Source organism: Stomoxys calcitrans, chromosome 4 (genome assembly GCF_963082655.1).
Source record: "Stomoxys calcitrans chromosome 4, idStoCalc2.1, whole genome shotgun sequence".
Lineage (NCBI taxonomy): Eukaryota > Metazoa > Arthropoda > Insecta > Diptera > Muscidae > Stomoxys > Stomoxys calcitrans.
Genome location: NC_081555.1, coordinates 85,272,676 through 85,291,205, shown reverse-complemented (window position 1 = coordinate 85,291,205; position 18,530 = coordinate 85,272,676). Strand labels below are relative to the sequence as shown.

Below are 18,530 nucleotides of genomic sequence, written 5' to 3'. Positions count from 1 at the left end.
CAATGGGTGGCGGTCGTTCTCCAAGGACTACATTCACCCGGTAGCCAGTTAACGCGTCTGCTACCGTGTCTGCATGAATGTTGTTCAGACCCGCTTGATATGCCGCTTGATCTAGAGGTTCTCTCTTGTATCGCTGGACCTCACGCTCTAGATCATGTAGATCTACCTTAAGGCTTCTGGGCGGTGGGTATCTATCCACAAGATGATGATTTGGATGATTTCTGCGATAACAGCCCAAAAGGTATTGCTTAGACAGCATGTAGTTATGTCTTCGCACTGGTAGGATCTTTGTCTCCTGGTGGAGGTGGTCCACATGAGAACTAAGGAGGCAGCCCGTCGCAGTTCGGAGGGCGGCATTCTGACAGATCTGAATATTATTCCACTGCGTGTCACAAAGCTGACGTGACCACACTGGCGCTGCATAACTTACCACAGACCGGCCAATTGCTTTGTACGTGGTCAACAAGGTTTCTTTGTCTGCACCCCAAGTGCTGCCAGCGAGTGACTTGAGGACCTTGTTTCTACTTTTGACTTTATTGCAGATTGCTGTGGCATGTGGGGAGAAAGTGTAGGAGCTGTCAAATGTGACGCCAAGTATTTTGGGACACTTGATGGTCGGAATCGGATGGCATGCAAAGCTGTTGTTGTGCTGTGCAGTCTCCGAAATCCGTGTTGATGCTCGGCGAATGGAAATTCTCCTACGAGGCTCGGGAGGAGTAATGCCTCAAGCGTCTTAGCCACTGGTGAGAGAAGGGAGATCGGTCTGTACGACTCCCCCAAACTCGGGTCTTTACCAGGCTTCAGTAGCGGGATCACTCTGCCCATTTTCCAGACATCGGGAACTATAAGAGTGTTCAATGACAGGTTAAGGACAGTGGTAAGGTACTCAACTCCAGGTAAATCCAGATTCTTCAGCATCAATGTAGAGATTCCGTCGGGGCCCAACGCCTTGGAAGATTTGGCGCCACGGATGACATTCGTAACTTCGCCCACGGTAAATTGTGATGGCTGTTCATCGGCTCGGAGACCACGAATACGGCGAATGGCTCTCCTCCTTGCCCTGTCTCTCTCGGGATGCACGATAAATTGACGGTTGAACAACCTGGCGCATCTCTTCGGATCAGTCACGGTTAACTCGCCAAAAGTGACTGAGGTCCTGTCGTCCCGTCTACCGGGGTTCGAGAGAGACTTAACAGTGGCCCACAATTTGCCTGCACCGGTGCCTAAGTTACATTGCTCCAAGTGTTCCAGCCACAAATTCCGCTTATGTTCGTTGACTACCCTGTTTATTTCCAGATTCAGCTCGCTGATTCTGGGGTTAGCGGGGTCCATAGCACGAATCCCATCACGCTCGTCTGCGAGTACCACTGCTTGCGCCGGGAAATTGGGTCGCACTTGCGGTATTCGACCGGCTGGTATAAAGCGAGCGGCTGCTGCGTTGATGATGTCTCGGAATTTCCTCTCGGCCACAAGCACATCAGAGGGGGGTGGCAGTTCATTGAAGCGGCGATTGGTATACTCTCTGAAGCCAGTCCAATTGGCCTTCTTGTAGTTGATGAACGTTCGGCGCTCAGAGGTTATGAAGTCGGGTGGTCGGTCGATGGTGAGGATTATGGGGAGGTGGTCTGACCCCAAAGAGATGACGGCTTGCCAGGATACGTCACTCAGGAGATCAGGGGATGCGATTGAGATGTCTGGCGAGCTGCTGCACCTCCTCGTAATCCTAGTGGGGGCATCCTCATTCACCGTGCAAAACGTGGAGCTATCTATTTGCTCTGCCAAAGCTATGCCACGCTGGTCGTTGCCTAGGGGAGAATGCCATGACGAGTGATGTGCATTGAAATCCCCCAGAACCAGACGACTATGGCCAGATAGCAACCCACTTATGTCGGGGCTGTAGGCTGTAGGCCGAAAATTGTTCTTTCGGTGGTTTGACAACGTTACCAGATTTTATTTTTTTGTGGTTTTCTTTGGTCAAAATTTTGCCATTTGCCAACCAATTTGGCAGCTGCTTTCGTTCATGTATACACACATATGGGAGCGTGAGAACCGTACTTAAATTCATGTATGTGTTGGAATTTCAATCAACCCACCCCGTCGAAATTAATAAATAATGAATTACAAAATTGTATTAAAAGAAATGAATGCTGCTTTTATTTGTAGAAATAATAAAATTTTTTGGTATTTTCACTGATATAAATTAAATATGCACAACTCGTAGTTGCCATTTTTCATGGAGAACAATGGGTTATCTATTTCGTAGAGCGTCTGTGGTTTCAATCAATTCGACATTTTATCATTTCTATGTTGCTGCGTGTCAAGTCGCGTCTTTACTACTTTACGAGTGTTGCCTACTACTGCATTAGTAACAGTTGGCAAGTCAATACCCTCGAATAGGTAGTTGTGTTGTACCGAATGTTAGTCAAGTACCAAGGGTATCGAATAGTAGTTTTTACTTTTACGTTCTCACGATAGATTTAATTCAGGTGTTTAAAATAAAAAAAGAAATAATAAAAAGTACAAACAATCTTTATATTAGCGAAAACGCAAATGAGAAAATGATATAATGTTGACGGAAATGCAATAAACAAGAATGAGTGCTTAAAGCCGATGAAGGAATGAAAAAAAGTGAAACTGTAAAGAAAAATTGAGAACGGAAAACGGGGACACGCAACCATAAGATACGATTTGAATGGCTGGATTTTTTTGGTGGATTGAGCGAAGGAAAGATGATGATGTTGACGCTGGGCTAGGAGAGAGAGCGGAGGTGGTGGTGGTGGTGGTAGTAGTGTAGTTGGCAGATACATTGATACATTATTTGTGATAGAAGAGTTGTAGAGGGGTCAGCTGAGCTGTGGCGATAGACACAGCGCAGGGTGAGAATAAGTAGGAAGACCTTGAAAAAATCACATAAACAACGAAAAGTATAGAACACAATAGAAATACGAAGGAAAGCAGCAGTGAAGAAAGAATCCGCGTTAAAACAATATAACACAACAAAAACAACACAATAAAAATAAAAACATACAAGCGCCGCCGCTTCTTGCCGAGCAACGACAAACAACAAAATTGGCGACAACTGCAGCAACAATAATAGGGGAGACGACGTCGACTACAACAACGACGTAGACGACGACTACGACGACAACCAAAAAGACATCCATCGTCTACGGAAAATCAAATTAAATTAGCATATTATGGACATTATGCCCTCGCAGTCAATTGTGCACCACCCCTTTAATGCAGTTACAATCATGGCAAATTCCGACAACTCCACTCCTACGTCTCCCGTAACCCCAACCATTTCACCATCGTTAGCATCGGCCGATTCAAATGCATCCATCATAAATGGCCGCGAAGCCCGTAATCTGGCCGAGAAGCAACGTCGTGATAAATTGAATGCCAGCATAAATGAACTGGCCAAAATGGTGCCTCATGTGGCCGACTGCCCGAGGCGTTTAGATAAAACTGCCGTTCTACGTTTTGCCACACACGGACTGCGACTGCAATATGTATTTGGTAAGACCGCGTCCCGCAAGCGGACGCTCTTCAAGGGAGATAACCACAATGTGACAGATGCCCTATTGCAATTAATCGATAGTTTCTTTATAACGCTCACATGTCATGGGCAAATCGTTTTAATATCATCAAGTGTTGAACACCTTCTGGGCCACTGCCAGTCCGATTTGTACGGGCAAAATTTGCTGCAGCTAACCCATCCCGAGGATCATGAGCTCTTGAGGCAACAACTAATACCTAACGATATTGAATCTTTATTTATGGATTTTCATGGTCCTACATCTGGCGCGCAATCTCATTACCCCCAACAACGTTCCTACAGTACATCAGCATCGACGACAAACTCCGCGCATCAACACTACTCGCCACAGGACGTGTCGAACGATGAGAATCATTTGCAGAAAATTGATGAAAAATTGCGGGCTGATAAGCGCAGCTTTACTGTACGACTGGCACGGGCCTCCACACGCACCGAATCAAAGAAAATCTATGAGATTGTTAAAATTGATGGATGCTTTCGACGCAGCGATTTTTCTGCGGTGGCAACGGGGGCAAATAGTTATCCCATAGTATCACAATTAATAAGACGTTCACGCAATTCAACGCCTGCTCAAATGGGTGCGGGATCAATGGGTGGTGGTGGCGGTGGTGGTGCCTTTATACCACATCTTCTGCCCCATGATGCCATAGCGCAGGCCGCTCTGCACGGTGTTAGCGGTAATGACATTGTCCTGGTGGCAATGGCACGCGTTATACGTCCAGCTAAAATAATCAATTGGCCCTTGGAGGCAAACCGTTTGGAATATAAAACACGACACTTAATTGATGGCCGTATCATCGACTGTGACCATCGCATAGGTTTGGTAGCTGGCTACCTACAGGATGAGGTAAGTATAATTAGCTGTTATAAAGGAAGTAAAAAAAGTGCCCCAAAAGGCGGGTTTATGGATGAATGGATATTTGCCAAAGTTATTGACATTTGGCAGCGAAATTGTATGTGTTTTTTAATCGATTGGCCCCAAAATTTGAAGGGTTTCAGTTTCAATGCCTTATTGTATAAATATGGAACGGTTACTAAAGGCATTTGTGGGCGACAACATACATATAAGGCTCTTGTTGTTGTAGCAGTGTGTTGTACACTGAGGCGGCAGCTCTTGCCGGGTGAATCCGGTCTTGGACTTCGTTGGGTGAATCCGGTACGTACAACCGGTTGCCTTGCGATTGAGGCTCTTGTTGTAGCAGTGTGTAGTGTTCTATCTTTCGTCTGCTTGGTTCTATTGAACATCTAGGTTCAGGAACTCTGCGACTAAGGTGAGGTGAGTCGAGAGGGATCTGGAAATTAGTCGAGTGTATCTGGCTGGACAGGTAAACAGGCGACGTGTGTCATATGGCCCCAGATCACACATACTGCACTTTGGCATCAATCTTTGATCTGTAGGAGTTGAGGCGGCTGCATATGCCGGATCGTAATTGAGCCAGAACTACTCTAGTTTGCCGGGGGAGTTTAAGTTCTTCAGTTGCAATGGGTTGCGGTCGATTGCTAAGGATCACATTTAACCTGTAGCCTGTGTCATGTCTGCATGAATGTTGTTTAGACCCACTTGATATACCGCTTGATCTAGAGGTTCTCTCTAGTAGCGCTGAAATTTTCGCTTTAGATCATGTAGATCCACCTTAAGGCTTCTGGGCGGTGGATACCTATCCACAAGATGATGATTTGTATGGTCCCTGCGATAACAGCCCAGAAGGTATTGCTTAGAAAGCATTTAATTATTTCTTCATGCGGGTATGATCTTTGTCACCTGATGGAGGTGGTCCACATGAGAACTAAGGAGACAGCCCGTCGTAGTTCGAAAAGCGGCATTCTGATAGATTTGAATACTATTCTACTGCGAGTCACACAGCTGACGAGACCACACAGGCACTGCATAACTTACCACTGACCAGCCAATTGCTTTGTTGGTAAGGTTAGGTTAGGTTGAAAAGAGGGTGCAGATATTAATCCGTCCCATCCCACTATGGACATACACCCAAGTCAGAAATCGACTTTTTGTGCGCTCTAAAAACTATAAAGTAACCTCTAAAAAAATTTAAGTTAGACATTCCGTGCGACTTACAAAATCCTTAATTGTTTTCAATACCACTCCCCTAAGTTGGTTCATGTCTGATATTGTGTCTCCACCTAAGTACCGGTATCTATTGGACGCGAAAGCCGGGCAATGACAAAGAAAATGCTCCAACGTCTCATCTTCCCCGCATGCCCTACAGATGCTATCACTTGCCGCACCGATATTACATAAGTGAGCTCGTAGTCCCGTTATGATACCAATTGCTGTACTGACCTCCATCTTGCTTTCTTTCAGTAATAGCCTCGTCTTCTCTCTCGTTAGGGTGCCGGGCCATAAGTGGAGTAAGTGGAAATTAAAGGACAGACGATTTAGCGGTGAAGGCCAGAGGGCTGCCGTCAATAAACCTGCTTTATAGGTATTCAACAAGGTTTCTTCATCAGCACACCAAATTGAAGTTGTTGTAGCAGTGTGTTATACACTGAGGCGGCAGTCCTTGCCGATGAAGAACTCCATCGAGTCAATTCTGTACGTACAAGCGGCTGCCAAGTGCTGCCGGCAAGTGACTTGAGGACCTTGTTTCTATTTCGGACCTGATCGGATATTGCAGTAGCATGTGAGGAGAATGCCCAAGAGCTGTCAAATGTGACACCAAGTATTGATGGTCGGAATCGTTACTCCATCGACTATCACATACATCTCCTTACCCACCTTGAGCGCGTATGTAGTGAACAATGTGGCTGAAGATTTGGTGGTAGATATCTTCAGGTCTTTTGGAGCGAAATAAGAGGCAAGTTCGTTGAGGTAGACGTTTAACCTATCGCAGATGCAGGCGACTGATAATCTTCACCCAGCGTTTCAGGCCAGGCTTGAGTGACGTGTTGGCAATATCCTCAAATGACTGAACGTGCTAAATGTTTTCGATTTTCGGTTCAATGCCACAATGACCGTCCTATAACATGGTCTGCACTGATTGAAGAAAGTCACGGCAAATGTGTGCGGTGATGGCATGCAAAGCAGTTATTGTGCTATGCAGTCTTCGAAAGCCATGCTGATGCTCGGCAAATGGAAATTCTGTAACGAGGCTTGGAAGATGTAGTCTCTCAAGAGTCTTAGCTATTTGTAAGAGGAGTGAGGTCAGGCTGTATGATTCCCCCTTGCTCGGGTACTTTCCGGGCTTCAGTAGCGGGATCACTCTGCCCATCTTCCAGGCATCGGGTACTACAAGAGTGTACAAAGACAGGTTGTTGTTGTAACCAGATTTTCTTATGGAGGTGACGATCCTCGTCAGGCTCCTGTAGGTGAGCAAGCTCGTTCCGGTCCAAAGGAACGACCGCCGAAGGAACAGAGTGACCATATGTTATTTAAAGGCGCCAATAACTCGCATTGTCATATCGAGCATCATAGGCACTCAGTATTTGTGCAAAAGCCGGTGCCATCCGACCTCTCACTGAGACTCTCCGCTCGAGACCGCTGATTGTCCGCGACTGCCCTCGCAGCTACCCCGTATGAAGCATTCCACTTTCGCAACCAGTGGACGCGCCCAGTAGCTCGTAGCTAAGCTTCTCGTGACAGCAAAGAAACCACACAGATCGGACATCAAAGTTCCAGCTTGTGTGGTGCACACAAAGACAGGTGGAAGACAGTTGTTAGGTACTCAACTTCATGTAAATTCAGATTCATCACCGCCTGTGTAGAAATTCATTCGTGGCTCAACGCCTTGGATGACTTGATAACTGAATCAGAGAATCATATAGGCTCCTAATGGATGTAGCGTCTTTCAGGCGGAGGTCTTCGCTGTCCTAAAGATATTGGTTTTGGAGTATAGCTGTAAGCACCACACAGGCTGGAACATTGAGGCCCGATCTGTGTGGTGTTCGTTGCTGTCACGAGGGCTGCGAGCTTTTGGGCGCGTCCACAGGTTGCGAAGTGGAATGCTCCGGAGTAGCTGCAACAGCAGTCGCGGACAATAAGCGGTATCGAGCGGAGAGTCTCAGTGAGATGTTGGGCGGCACCGGCTCCTGCACAAATACTGAGTGCCTATGATGCTCGATATGACAATACGAGTTATTGGCGCCTTTTAATAACCAATGGGTACCCTGTTCCCTCGGCGATCGGTCTTTTGGACAGTAACGAGCTTACTTATCTACAGCAGCTTGACGAGGATCGCCACCTCCACATGAAAATGTGGCTACAACAACGTAAGGCGGCATTGAAGGCTCTGGTGTCAGGCCATGAGAGTCCGAGACTGATGGAGAAAATACAAGGTGCTTCTTCGAACCATGTAGAGGGCTCGCAGAATCTGCTGGGTTCTGGGCTATGAAGGCATGGCGGGAAACGAGACGGCTGCCATGCTGATCGGGAATAAATTGTTACTAAGCGCGAATCTTATCACGGATTCGGTGTTTCTTGGTAGGGTGGACGCATTTTTCGATGACCGTGCGAATAATGCGTGGGGTGATAATGTGGTTTGCATTGTGTTTAATGTCCTGTGGCCCGATATTTCTCCGAACTGGACTTCCCGTAACCTGGGGCTGAGAATGCTGATAGGAATTCTGAGTTGTCATTGCATCGCCAGGTCTTTAATAAAGCGCTGCACCCATGGCGAGAAAGAATTCTGCATGGTGTGTTATGGCAGTAGGTGTTAAAGATGGAAGAGCACGTTTTGTGTCAAGATAATGGCTAAACACCTCTGTCTTTGTCTGGATTCTATCCTCTCATTTGGATATTTAAGAGGCCTAAAAAAGCTGGCTGGAAGTTGTTTCCACCGGTGAGAATTACACCATGGTCCACCTGGTTTTGTTAATACATTGTTTACATGCCCTCTTGTTCTATCGTTTCTGTTGTTTTGCATTTTACTCTTGTGTATCTCTAACCTTACCTAACCAACCCTAACCGAACTAAGGTTGGTACTTCCTCAAGACAAATTCTGTTGGATTTCCATGATTTGTTCAATCACCACTAGTATTGCCATAGAAATCAATTATGACTTAAGAGTACTTAGAAATTCATTGCCGAAAGCATTACGTGTGACATCTCACCGATGTAAGTTCTAAAAATCTTTTGTTCCGAGAAGTATGCATTGATTCAGTTGTTTGAAAATGACTCGTATGTTAAGATTTTCGCTAGTCGGCTTCACAAATTCATTCATTATACCCTACACCACTACTGTGGTACAGGGTATGTCCGTCTGTCCGTCTGTCTGTCGATGTATTCTTGTAATCAAGATACAGGTCGCATTTCTTGTCCGATTTTCACAAAATTTTGCATATGTGTCTTTTTTGGTCCAAGGGCGAACGCTATTGATTTTGATCGGTCCAGATTTAGATATAGCTCCCAATATCTTTCATCCGATGTGCCCTTTTAAAGCTGTAGAAGCCACAATTTTAGTCCGATGCTTACAAAATTTGGCACAAAGTGTTTTTTTAATTTGGCACGAATTGCTTTTTGTGACGTCCCAAATGTGTGCAGAATTTCATCATAATTGGATCAGATTTATATATAGCTCCCATATATATCTTTCATCCCATATAGTCTTTTAAGGCTGTAGCAGGCGCAATTTTGGTCCGATCTTTACAAAATTTGGCATGGAGCGTTTTACTCAACGTCGTCACATGTGTGCAAAGTTCCATAACAATCGGTTTAGATTTAGATATAGCTGCCACAATTTTGGTCCGATCTTTACAAAATTTGGCATGGGCCGTTTTATTTAACGTCCTCATATGTGTGGTCCAGAGTAAGATATAGCCCCCATATATATTTTTCATCCGATATGGCCTTTTAAGGCTGTAGAAGCCACAATTTTGGTCCGATCTCTACAAAATTTTATATGAGATGGTTTAATTGACATCCCAATACGTGTGCATCAAAATCGATTTAGATAAAACTCCCCTATATATCTTTTATGCGTTTCGACTTTTAAGGCTGTAGAAGCCACAATTTTCGTACTATCGTAAGAAAATCGTATGAGGTTCAATTCGATATTTCGAAAGGTATGCAAAATTAAAGTCTGACTAAATTTGGATATAAGTGCTATCTATTAAAAGCATTACGTATACTCGGTGGTGTAGGGTATTATATAGTCGGCTCCGCCCGACTTTTGCCTTTACTTACTGGTTTTATATTGGAAAGCTCCCATATAAAATGATACTTAGATTTGACTTCTTGAGCCACTAGAAGCCACAATCTTCGTCCGATTTGGGGGAAATTTTGAACGGAAAGTTTTGTAACTTTCTACAGCCGTGTCGAGTTCTGTCCAAATCCGTCTATAATCTGATATACATCCCATATAAACGTATACTATCTCCCGATTTGACATCTTGAGCCTCTGGAACCCGTAATTTTATTGTTGTTGTAACCACATTTTCATGTGAAAGTGGCGATCCTGGTCAAGCTTCTGTAGGTGAGCAAGCTGGTTCCGGTCCAAAAGACCGATCGCCGCGGTCACGAGAAGCTTAGCTGCGAGCTATCGGGCGAGGCGAGTTATTGGCGCCTTTAAATAACCAATGGCCACCCTATTCGTTATTTAAAAGCGCCAATATCTCGCCTCGCCCGATAGCTTGCAGCTAAGCTTCTCGTGATGAACACCACACAGATCGGAACTCAATGTTCCAGCCTGTGTGGTGCTCATAGCTATCCCGTGCCGGGATTGCCGTAACTGTTATACCTTTTGGCTGACATTTTTTACGCAGTGGGTTATTTTGACTTTTATCATCCTTGGTATTGTCCAAAATGAAAGTGGGCAAAGAAAAAACTTAGATTTATTAATGTTAAATTTACAACAACCAGGCAAAATTTGTGAGGTACTTTGGCATGTAAAAACTTCTCTCCAAAGAGGAGTCGTACTGCGGCACGCCGTTCGGACTCGGCCATAAAAAGAGGCCCCATTGAGCTTAAACTTGAATCAGATAGTGCTCATTGATATATGAGAAGTTTGGCCGCATATTGAATAAAAAGCGAGCTCTAAAGGCTATATCCAATTAAGACCCGATTGGATTTATAGATTGCTTGGAGAGAGGTTTTACATTAATTTCTCTTCAGCGAAATCGGATGGAAAATATGTATTTTATGGCCCCGAGACCAAAAATCGAAAGATCCATCCCATTGCAGATGGTTGTGCGTATCGCATTGGCCCAATGGAGGTCTTTTTCGGCAATGGCTGCCGCCTCAGTGTATAACACACTGATACAACAATAACAGCATCGATATATATGGTTGCTATGTGTGTATCCAAATATGGTCCGATTTAGATCATATTTGGTACGTGCTTTGCGAGGTGTTGTTGTTGTTGTAATCACATTTGCATGTGGAGGTGGCGATCCTCGTCATGCTCCTGTAGATGAGCAAGTTCGTTCCGGCCCAAAGGACTGATCGCCGCGGGAACGGGTTTGCCATTGGTTATTTAAAGGCGTCAATAACCTTCCTTGCCATATCGAGCATCATAGGCACTCAGTATTTGTGCAAAAGCCGGTGCCATCCGACCTCTCACTGAGACTCTCCGCTCGAGACCGCTGATTGTCCGCGACTGCCCTCGCAGCTACCCCGTATGAAGCATTCCACTAACCGCAACCTGTGGTCGCGCCCGGTAGCTAAGCTATTCGTAACAGCAATGAACACTACAGAGATCGGACCTCAATGTTCCAGCCTGTGTGGTGCTCACAGCTATCCCGTGCTCTTTGCGAGGTGTAATATAACTCACTAATCCAAATTTCAACACAATCGGCTGGAAAATAGGTCTTTTTTTTTGGCCTAAACCACTAATTGGGAGATGGGTCTATATGGGAGCTATAAAGAAAGACTATTCGATTTGGACCATATTTGGCATGGTTAAGGAGCGGCCTAAAACATGCCTTTGTTTTGAGAGAAATTGAATAGAAAATGAGCATTTTGTGGTCTCGAGAAGTAAAATCGGAAGTTCGGTCTATATGGGATCTATTCCAAAACGTGGACCTGTTCCATTTTTGGTGCTAACTCTTCTATAATAATAGACAAGTAAGGACGGACCATAGAGCGCACAACAAGCCGATTACAGGCTTAGGTGTATGTCCATAGTGGCATGTCTGCACCCTCTTTTCAACCTAACCTAACCTAAGGACGGAATAAAGTCGAGCGAAGCCGACCTTTTGATACCCTGCTCCACATTGGATATGCAGGCTAAGTCGTCGAATTTATAATTTTCTTATATTCGATATGAAGAATTTTAATCAAAATCCGTGCATATTGTAGGTGCCACAGAGTAACTCGTTGTGAAATTTTACGAGATAAATGCGATTGATAAAAGCGTTAGAAAAGGCCTTAAAAGTGAAAATCGGGAGTTGCATATATATGGGTGCTATATGAAATTCAACAGTCACAAGAAGAGTTATAAGAGAATCTTTCGTGCCAAATTTGGGGAGATCGGGTAACAAATTACTAAATTAGTGAGTATTATGCAAAATCGGACGAAAATTTATATGGGAGCGTAATCTAAATCTGAACCGATTTCGTTTAAATTCAATAGCAATACCGGGAGTCATAAGAGAATCCTTTGTGTCAATCTTCGTTTGAATCGGCAAATTATCAAATTATTGCATTACCCAGCAAAAACTAGGTAAGTACATGCCATTACCCACAGGCATACCAGTAAGAAAATTCTTGTTGCTCGTAGGAATACCTAATAATGGGTTACCTATAATGAGTTAAATAATTACTTATTGCTAAAAAGAAGTTAAAGAATAACCAAAAATTAAGTAATAATTCAAAAGAAAATTTGAAAACGAAAAGAATTCTGTTAAATCTTAAAGTAATTACGATACGATCAATAGCGTCCGTCTCTAAGCCAAAAAAGCCACCTGTGCCAAATTTGAAGTAAATCGGACCAGAAATGCGATCTGTACTTTGTGCACAAATTAACATGGACATACACATAAACAAACATACATGCCTAAATCGAATCAGAAAGTGATTCTCACTCGATCGGTATACTTATAACGTCCATCTCGGGGCTAATGTCAGGCAAAACCGACCTTTTGATACCTTACACCGCTGGGGAATGCATGCTTAGTCATCGAAATTAAAATTTGCTTTCATTTCAAATGAAGAATTTTGATTTCGTATGAGTAAAATTTCTAGAAAATTGTTTGGTAAATGCGCTTGCGAAGGCCTTAGAGTAAAAAAATATATATGGGAGTTAGATCAAAATCTGTTCCGATTTCATCCAAAATCGGTACACATAGCAAAAATCATAAAAGAATACATTCTGCAAAATTTTTAAAAAATATGTCAAGAAATATGCTCTAGGCTCTAAAAGTGAAAATCGGGTGATACATATATATCGGAGCTATATATAAATCTGAACCGATTTACATGAAATACTGCAGCAATGATACGAGTCATATGAAAACCCTTTGTTCCAAATTTCGTGAGAATCGGTTAACAAATGACCATTTAATTGCATTATTACTGCAAATCTGAACCGATTTTGATTTTAATCCGAATATGTTGTGCTTTTTGCAAAGAGAAGCGTTTTGCAAAATTTTGAGAAGATCGGTTAATAAATACGCTGACAAAGGCTCTAAAAGTGAAAATCGGGCGAAACATATATATGGGAGCTATACTAAAATCTGAACCGATTCATACGAAATTCGCCCAACATTTTGAAAGACCTAAAAGAATCCGTTGTGCAAAATTCTGTTGTAATCGGTTGACAAATGACCATTTTATTGCATTTTAACTGCAAATCGGACGAACATATATATGGGAACTATATCTAAATCCGAATCGATTTCTATGAAATTCGCCAATAATGTCAAGACTTCTAAGAGAATCCCTCGTGCAAAATTTCGTGAGACCCGGTTTAACCATATAATTGCAATTTTAGTCCAAATCGGACGAACATATATGTAGGAGCTATATCCAAATCTGAACCGATTTTTTCCAATTTCAATAGGCTTTGTCTCTAGACCCAAGAAAAGGCTTATACCAGATTTGAAGACGATCGGATGAAAATTGTGACCTGTACTGTGTACACAAATTAACATGGACAGACAGACAGACGGACAAACAGACAGACGGACATAGCTTAATCGAATCAGAAAATGAGTCTGTGTCGATCAGTATACTTATCAAGGGGTCTATCTCTCTTCCTTCTGGGGGTTACAAACAAATTCACTTAGTTATAATACCCTGTACCATACTAGTGGTGTGAGGTATAAAAATATCTCCTAAGTTTCATCCACCTACGTTAACTCTTTCTATTTGTGGCGAACTTTACTATGAACTCCCTACACTGTGCGGCATCGCCTGGCTTTTCACTGAGATATCGACTCGATATCGCTGATTGTCCACGACTGCAATTGCAGCTACTCCGTATACAAAGGATTCCACTATAGGCAACATGTGGACGAGCCCGGTAGCTCCCAGCTGAGTTTCTCGTGACAAATCGGAGCTCAGACCATCTCTTGTTGTGCTCATTGCCATCCCATGTCAGGGAGTACTTCTCTCGTATCATCGAGTGCAATCCGATTTTGTTCAAAGATAAGGGGCCATCACCTCACAAATGTCGCAAGTATTAGTAGGAAGAAAATCAACCCTGAAATGTTTCTCGCCGGTATTTGTACCCAGGCGTTCGGCTTCATAGACGGACATGCTTACCTTGGCGCCACGGTGGCTTCCATTTCATCGACTATGTATGCCATATTTCGGTTTATCATCGATTTATGTAGGGCAGATGTATATCAACCTTTCTCAGTCATGTTTGGTAGGGTCAATTGCAATCATTTTTATATCTCCACTTACAAAAGCTGCTTCTACACGATAAGACATGTCATATGAGCTTTCACTTTCTGTATTCATAAGACTTGTCTTATGTACTTCAAATACGAATATAACGCGCTCTAGTCGGCATGTACTCTCATATGTACGTACTGTTTTTATAGACACGTGTCTACTTTTATGTTTGATGTAATAAAAGCTCGATTTAATCGAAAAAGTTTCATATTTATTCCAAAATCCATTTCTCATATCATAACACTATGTGTACAACTTTCAGAGTTGCTATTTTTGAAATTACATATGACCAGTCTTATCATGTTATAACAGCTTAAATTTCAATTTCAAGAGCATAAGAACTATACCCCAAGTCTACTCGTATGTCCTTAGTACAATAGAATATGTTATCAAATTTATTGATATCTGTCTTTAAAAGAGAATGTGTTTTATTTCTATTTCTATATCCCCATCCATGGATGCAAAAAAGTCAATCAAATGTTGGTTTCTTGGCAACTAAGTTGCCAAACGAATGTTACCTGTATCTTTTGCTAGACTTCTATATTTGTCCTTGGTAGGTAGGCAGACCAAGCAGCCTAAGCAGCCATATATTGCAATAGATACTATTTTATAGAAAACAAGTAAGAGCGTGCTAAGTTCGGCCGTGCCGAATCTTATATACCCTCCACCATGGATCGCAGTTGTCGAGTTCTTTGCGTGGTATCTCTTTTTAGGTAAACAATGCTTTAGGTAAACAATTCAATGCTGAACATTGTAGCAGTCATTGTGTTATATTTCAGTACATTCGGATAAGAATTGCGTTTTGTAGGGGCTCAAGAAGCAAAATCGGGAGATCGGTTGATATGGGAGCTGTATCAAGCTATAGATCGATTCAGAACATATTGAACACGTATGTTGGAGGTCATGGGAGAAGCCGTTGTAGAAAATTTCAGCCCACTCGGATGAGAATTGCGCCCTCTAGAGGCTCAAGAAGTCAAGATCCCAAATCCGTTTATATGGCAGCTATATCAAGCTATGAACCGATTTGAACCATACTTAGCACAGTTGTTGGAAGTTATAACAAAACACCTCATTCAAAATTTCAGCCAAATCGGATGAGAATTGCGCCCTCTAGTGGCTTAAGAAGTCAAGATCCCAGATCCAATTATATGGCAGCTATATCAGGTTATGAACTGATTTGCAACATACTTAACACAGTTGGTGGAATCAGAACAAAATTTAAAAATTTCAGCCAAATCGGATGAGAATTGCGCCCTCTAGAGGCTCAAGAAGTCAAGATCCAATTATATGGCAGCTATTTCAGGTTATGAACCGATTTGCACCATACTTAACACAGTTGTTGGAAGTCAAAACAAAACACCTCATTCAAAATTTCAGCCAAATCGGATGAGAATTGCGCCCTCTAGAGGCTCAAGAAGTCAAGACCCAAGATCGGTCTATGTGGCAGCTATACCAGGTTTTAGGCCGATTTGAACCATAATTGGCATAGTTGTGGGAAGTGATACCAAAACACCACGTGCAAAATTTCAGTCAAATCGGATAAGAAGTGCGCCCTCTAAAAGCTGAAGAAGTCAAGACCCAAGATCGGTTTATGTGAGGTTATGAATCGATTTGAACCATACTTAGCAAAGTTATTAGAAGTGATACCAAAACCCCAAATTTCAGCGAAATCGGATGAGAATTGCGCCCTCTAGCGGCTCAAGAAGTCAAGACCCAAGATCGGTCTATGTGGCAGCTATACCAGGTTTTAGGCCGATTTGAACCATACTTGGCATAGTTGTTGGAAGTGATACCAAAACACCACGTGCAAAATTTCAGTCAAATCGGATAAGAAGTGCGCCCTCTAAAAGCTGAAGAAGTCAAGACCCAAGATCGGTTTATGCCAGGTTATGAACCGATTTGAACCACACTAAGCAAAGTTATTAGAAGTGATACCAAAACCACACGTGCAAAATTTCAGTCAAATCGGACGAGAATTGCACGACGAACGGACGGACAGACGGACGGACATGGCTGGATCGTCTTAAAATGTCATGAAGATCAAGAATATATATACCTTAATGGGGTCTTAGACGCATATTTCGAGGTGTTACAAACAGAATGATGGATAGTATACGCCCATCCTATGGTGGAGGGTATAAAAATGGTAACTTGGTTGTCGTCGTCATATTCAAATACTAATCAAATAACAACGCCTTACACCATAATAAGAACACTTTTCGCTTGCTATCGTATACTTGTCTTGGGTGGCCATAAATTACTTTTTCATGAAATTAATAACTTTGTTGGAGCATTCAACAATTGTTGTCCTCGTATTATAGGCATATTAAAGGTAAAATGTTAACTAAATATAGACCATCCAATACAACACCATTTTCTTTGGAAAAAAGTGTTTGTTAGCTTTGGTGGATATTTGTGGAACAACATACATATGTAGCCAAGGACATGAAATTAAGGACTAGTAATCACCCACTGTTTGTGGCAGACTTTAAGACACCTTTTTTGTGAAAAATGCTCTATCGTTGTCATGCGAATCGTACTCGTAATCTGTGAACGACGAAAATTACAACGAAACGAATGGAATAAAAAAAGTGGACGAAAAGGTTTATAAAATTTAATTTCAACAAAATTTTCCACGAAAGTGGGTAGTTTGTCATAAATTCTTTTACAATTTGTTGGAGCATTCAACAATTGTTGTACTCGTATTATAGGCACATTAAAGGTAAAATGTTAACTAAATATAGACCATCAAATACAACACCATTTTCTTTGGAAATAGACCTATTTGTTAGCGTTTGTGGAGCTACATACATATGTGGACAAGGAAATAAAATCAAGGACTAGTAACCACCTGCTGTTTATGGCAGACTTCAGAGGAACTTTGTTGTGATAAATGTTCTATCGTTGTCATACGAATACTCGTAATCTGTGAACAACGAAAAATACAACGATACGAATGGAATAAGAAAAGTAGACAAAAAGGTTTAAAAAATGTATTTTAAACAATTTTTTCCACGAAACTGAATAGTTTCTCGTTAATTCTGTTACAATTTTCTGGTTGGGATCCTTCAGTACATTGATTTCTATTTTGTCCTTCTTAATTTATGTTCTATTTTTAAATTAGAAAGAAATGCTATTTTCCAAACATCAGAGTAGTTCAATGCAGGGCTGCGAGCAGTTTTTACTCAACTCCGACTCCGATTCCTGAAAGATTGCTCGACTCCGATACAGACTCCGGAGTCGACTCCGGGTAAACAAGTAACATCGTGCTAAGTTCGGCCGGGCCGAATCTTATATACCCTCCATCATGGATCGCATTTATCAAGTTACTACATCAACTTATTGACCGATATGGACCGTACTTGTAATTGTCGTACAAGTCATAGAAAAATATCGTCTCCAAAATTTCAGGCAAATTGAGTAATAATTGTGCCCTCAAGAGGCTCAGAAAGACAAATTGGGAGATTGTTTTATATGGCAGCTATATCACAGCACAATTGTTGGAAGTCATAACAAAGTACTCCACGCAAAATTTGTGCCAAATCGGATAAGAATTGCTCCCTCTAGAAGCTCAAGAAGTCTTATCAGGAGATCGGTTCATACGGCGGCTTTATTAGGTTATAGATAGACTTAGACCATACTTGGCACAATTGTTGAAAATCATACCAAAACGATATGTGCAAAATTTCATCCAAATAGGATAACAATTGCGCCCTCTAGGGGCCAAAAAGTCTAATCGGTAGATCGCTTATATAGCATCTATATCACTATTTGGACTGATTTAGATCATACTTGACACAGTTGTTGGAAGTCATACCAAAATGATATGTGCGAAATTTCAGCCAAATCAGATAAGAATTGCGCCCTCAAGAAGCTCAAGAAGTCAATACTCAAGGTCGGTTTATATGGCACCTATATCAGGTTATAGACAGATTTAGATCATACTTGGCACAATTGTTGGAAAACGTAAAATTAACAAAATTTCAGCCAAATCGGATAAAAATTGCGCCCTCTAGAGGCAAGACCCAAGATCGGTTTATGTGGCAGCTGTATCAAAACATGAATCAATCAGGAATTCTCCATCTAGAAGCTTAAGAAGTCTGATCGGGAGATCGGTTTATAAGGCAGCTATATCAGGTTATGGACTGATTTAGACCATATTTAGCACAGTTTTTGGAA

General features: G+C 42.2%; 1 protein-coding gene across 1 annotated transcript in view; it reads left to right on the top strand.

Annotated features, from left to right (window-relative positions):
- Positions 1 to 2,452: 2,452 nt before the first annotated feature.
- Positions 2,453 to 18,530, top strand: part of LOC106090170 (uncharacterized) — a 52,727-nt gene continuing 36,649 nt past the window's right edge. Inside the window, exon 1 of the mRNA XM_013256272.2 lies at positions 2,453 to 4,406. Coding sequence (XP_013111726.2) covers positions 3,198 to 4,406 — 1,209 coding nt within the window. The 5' untranslated portion in view covers positions 2,453 to 3,197. The remainder of the gene's footprint in view (positions 4,407 to 18,530) is intronic.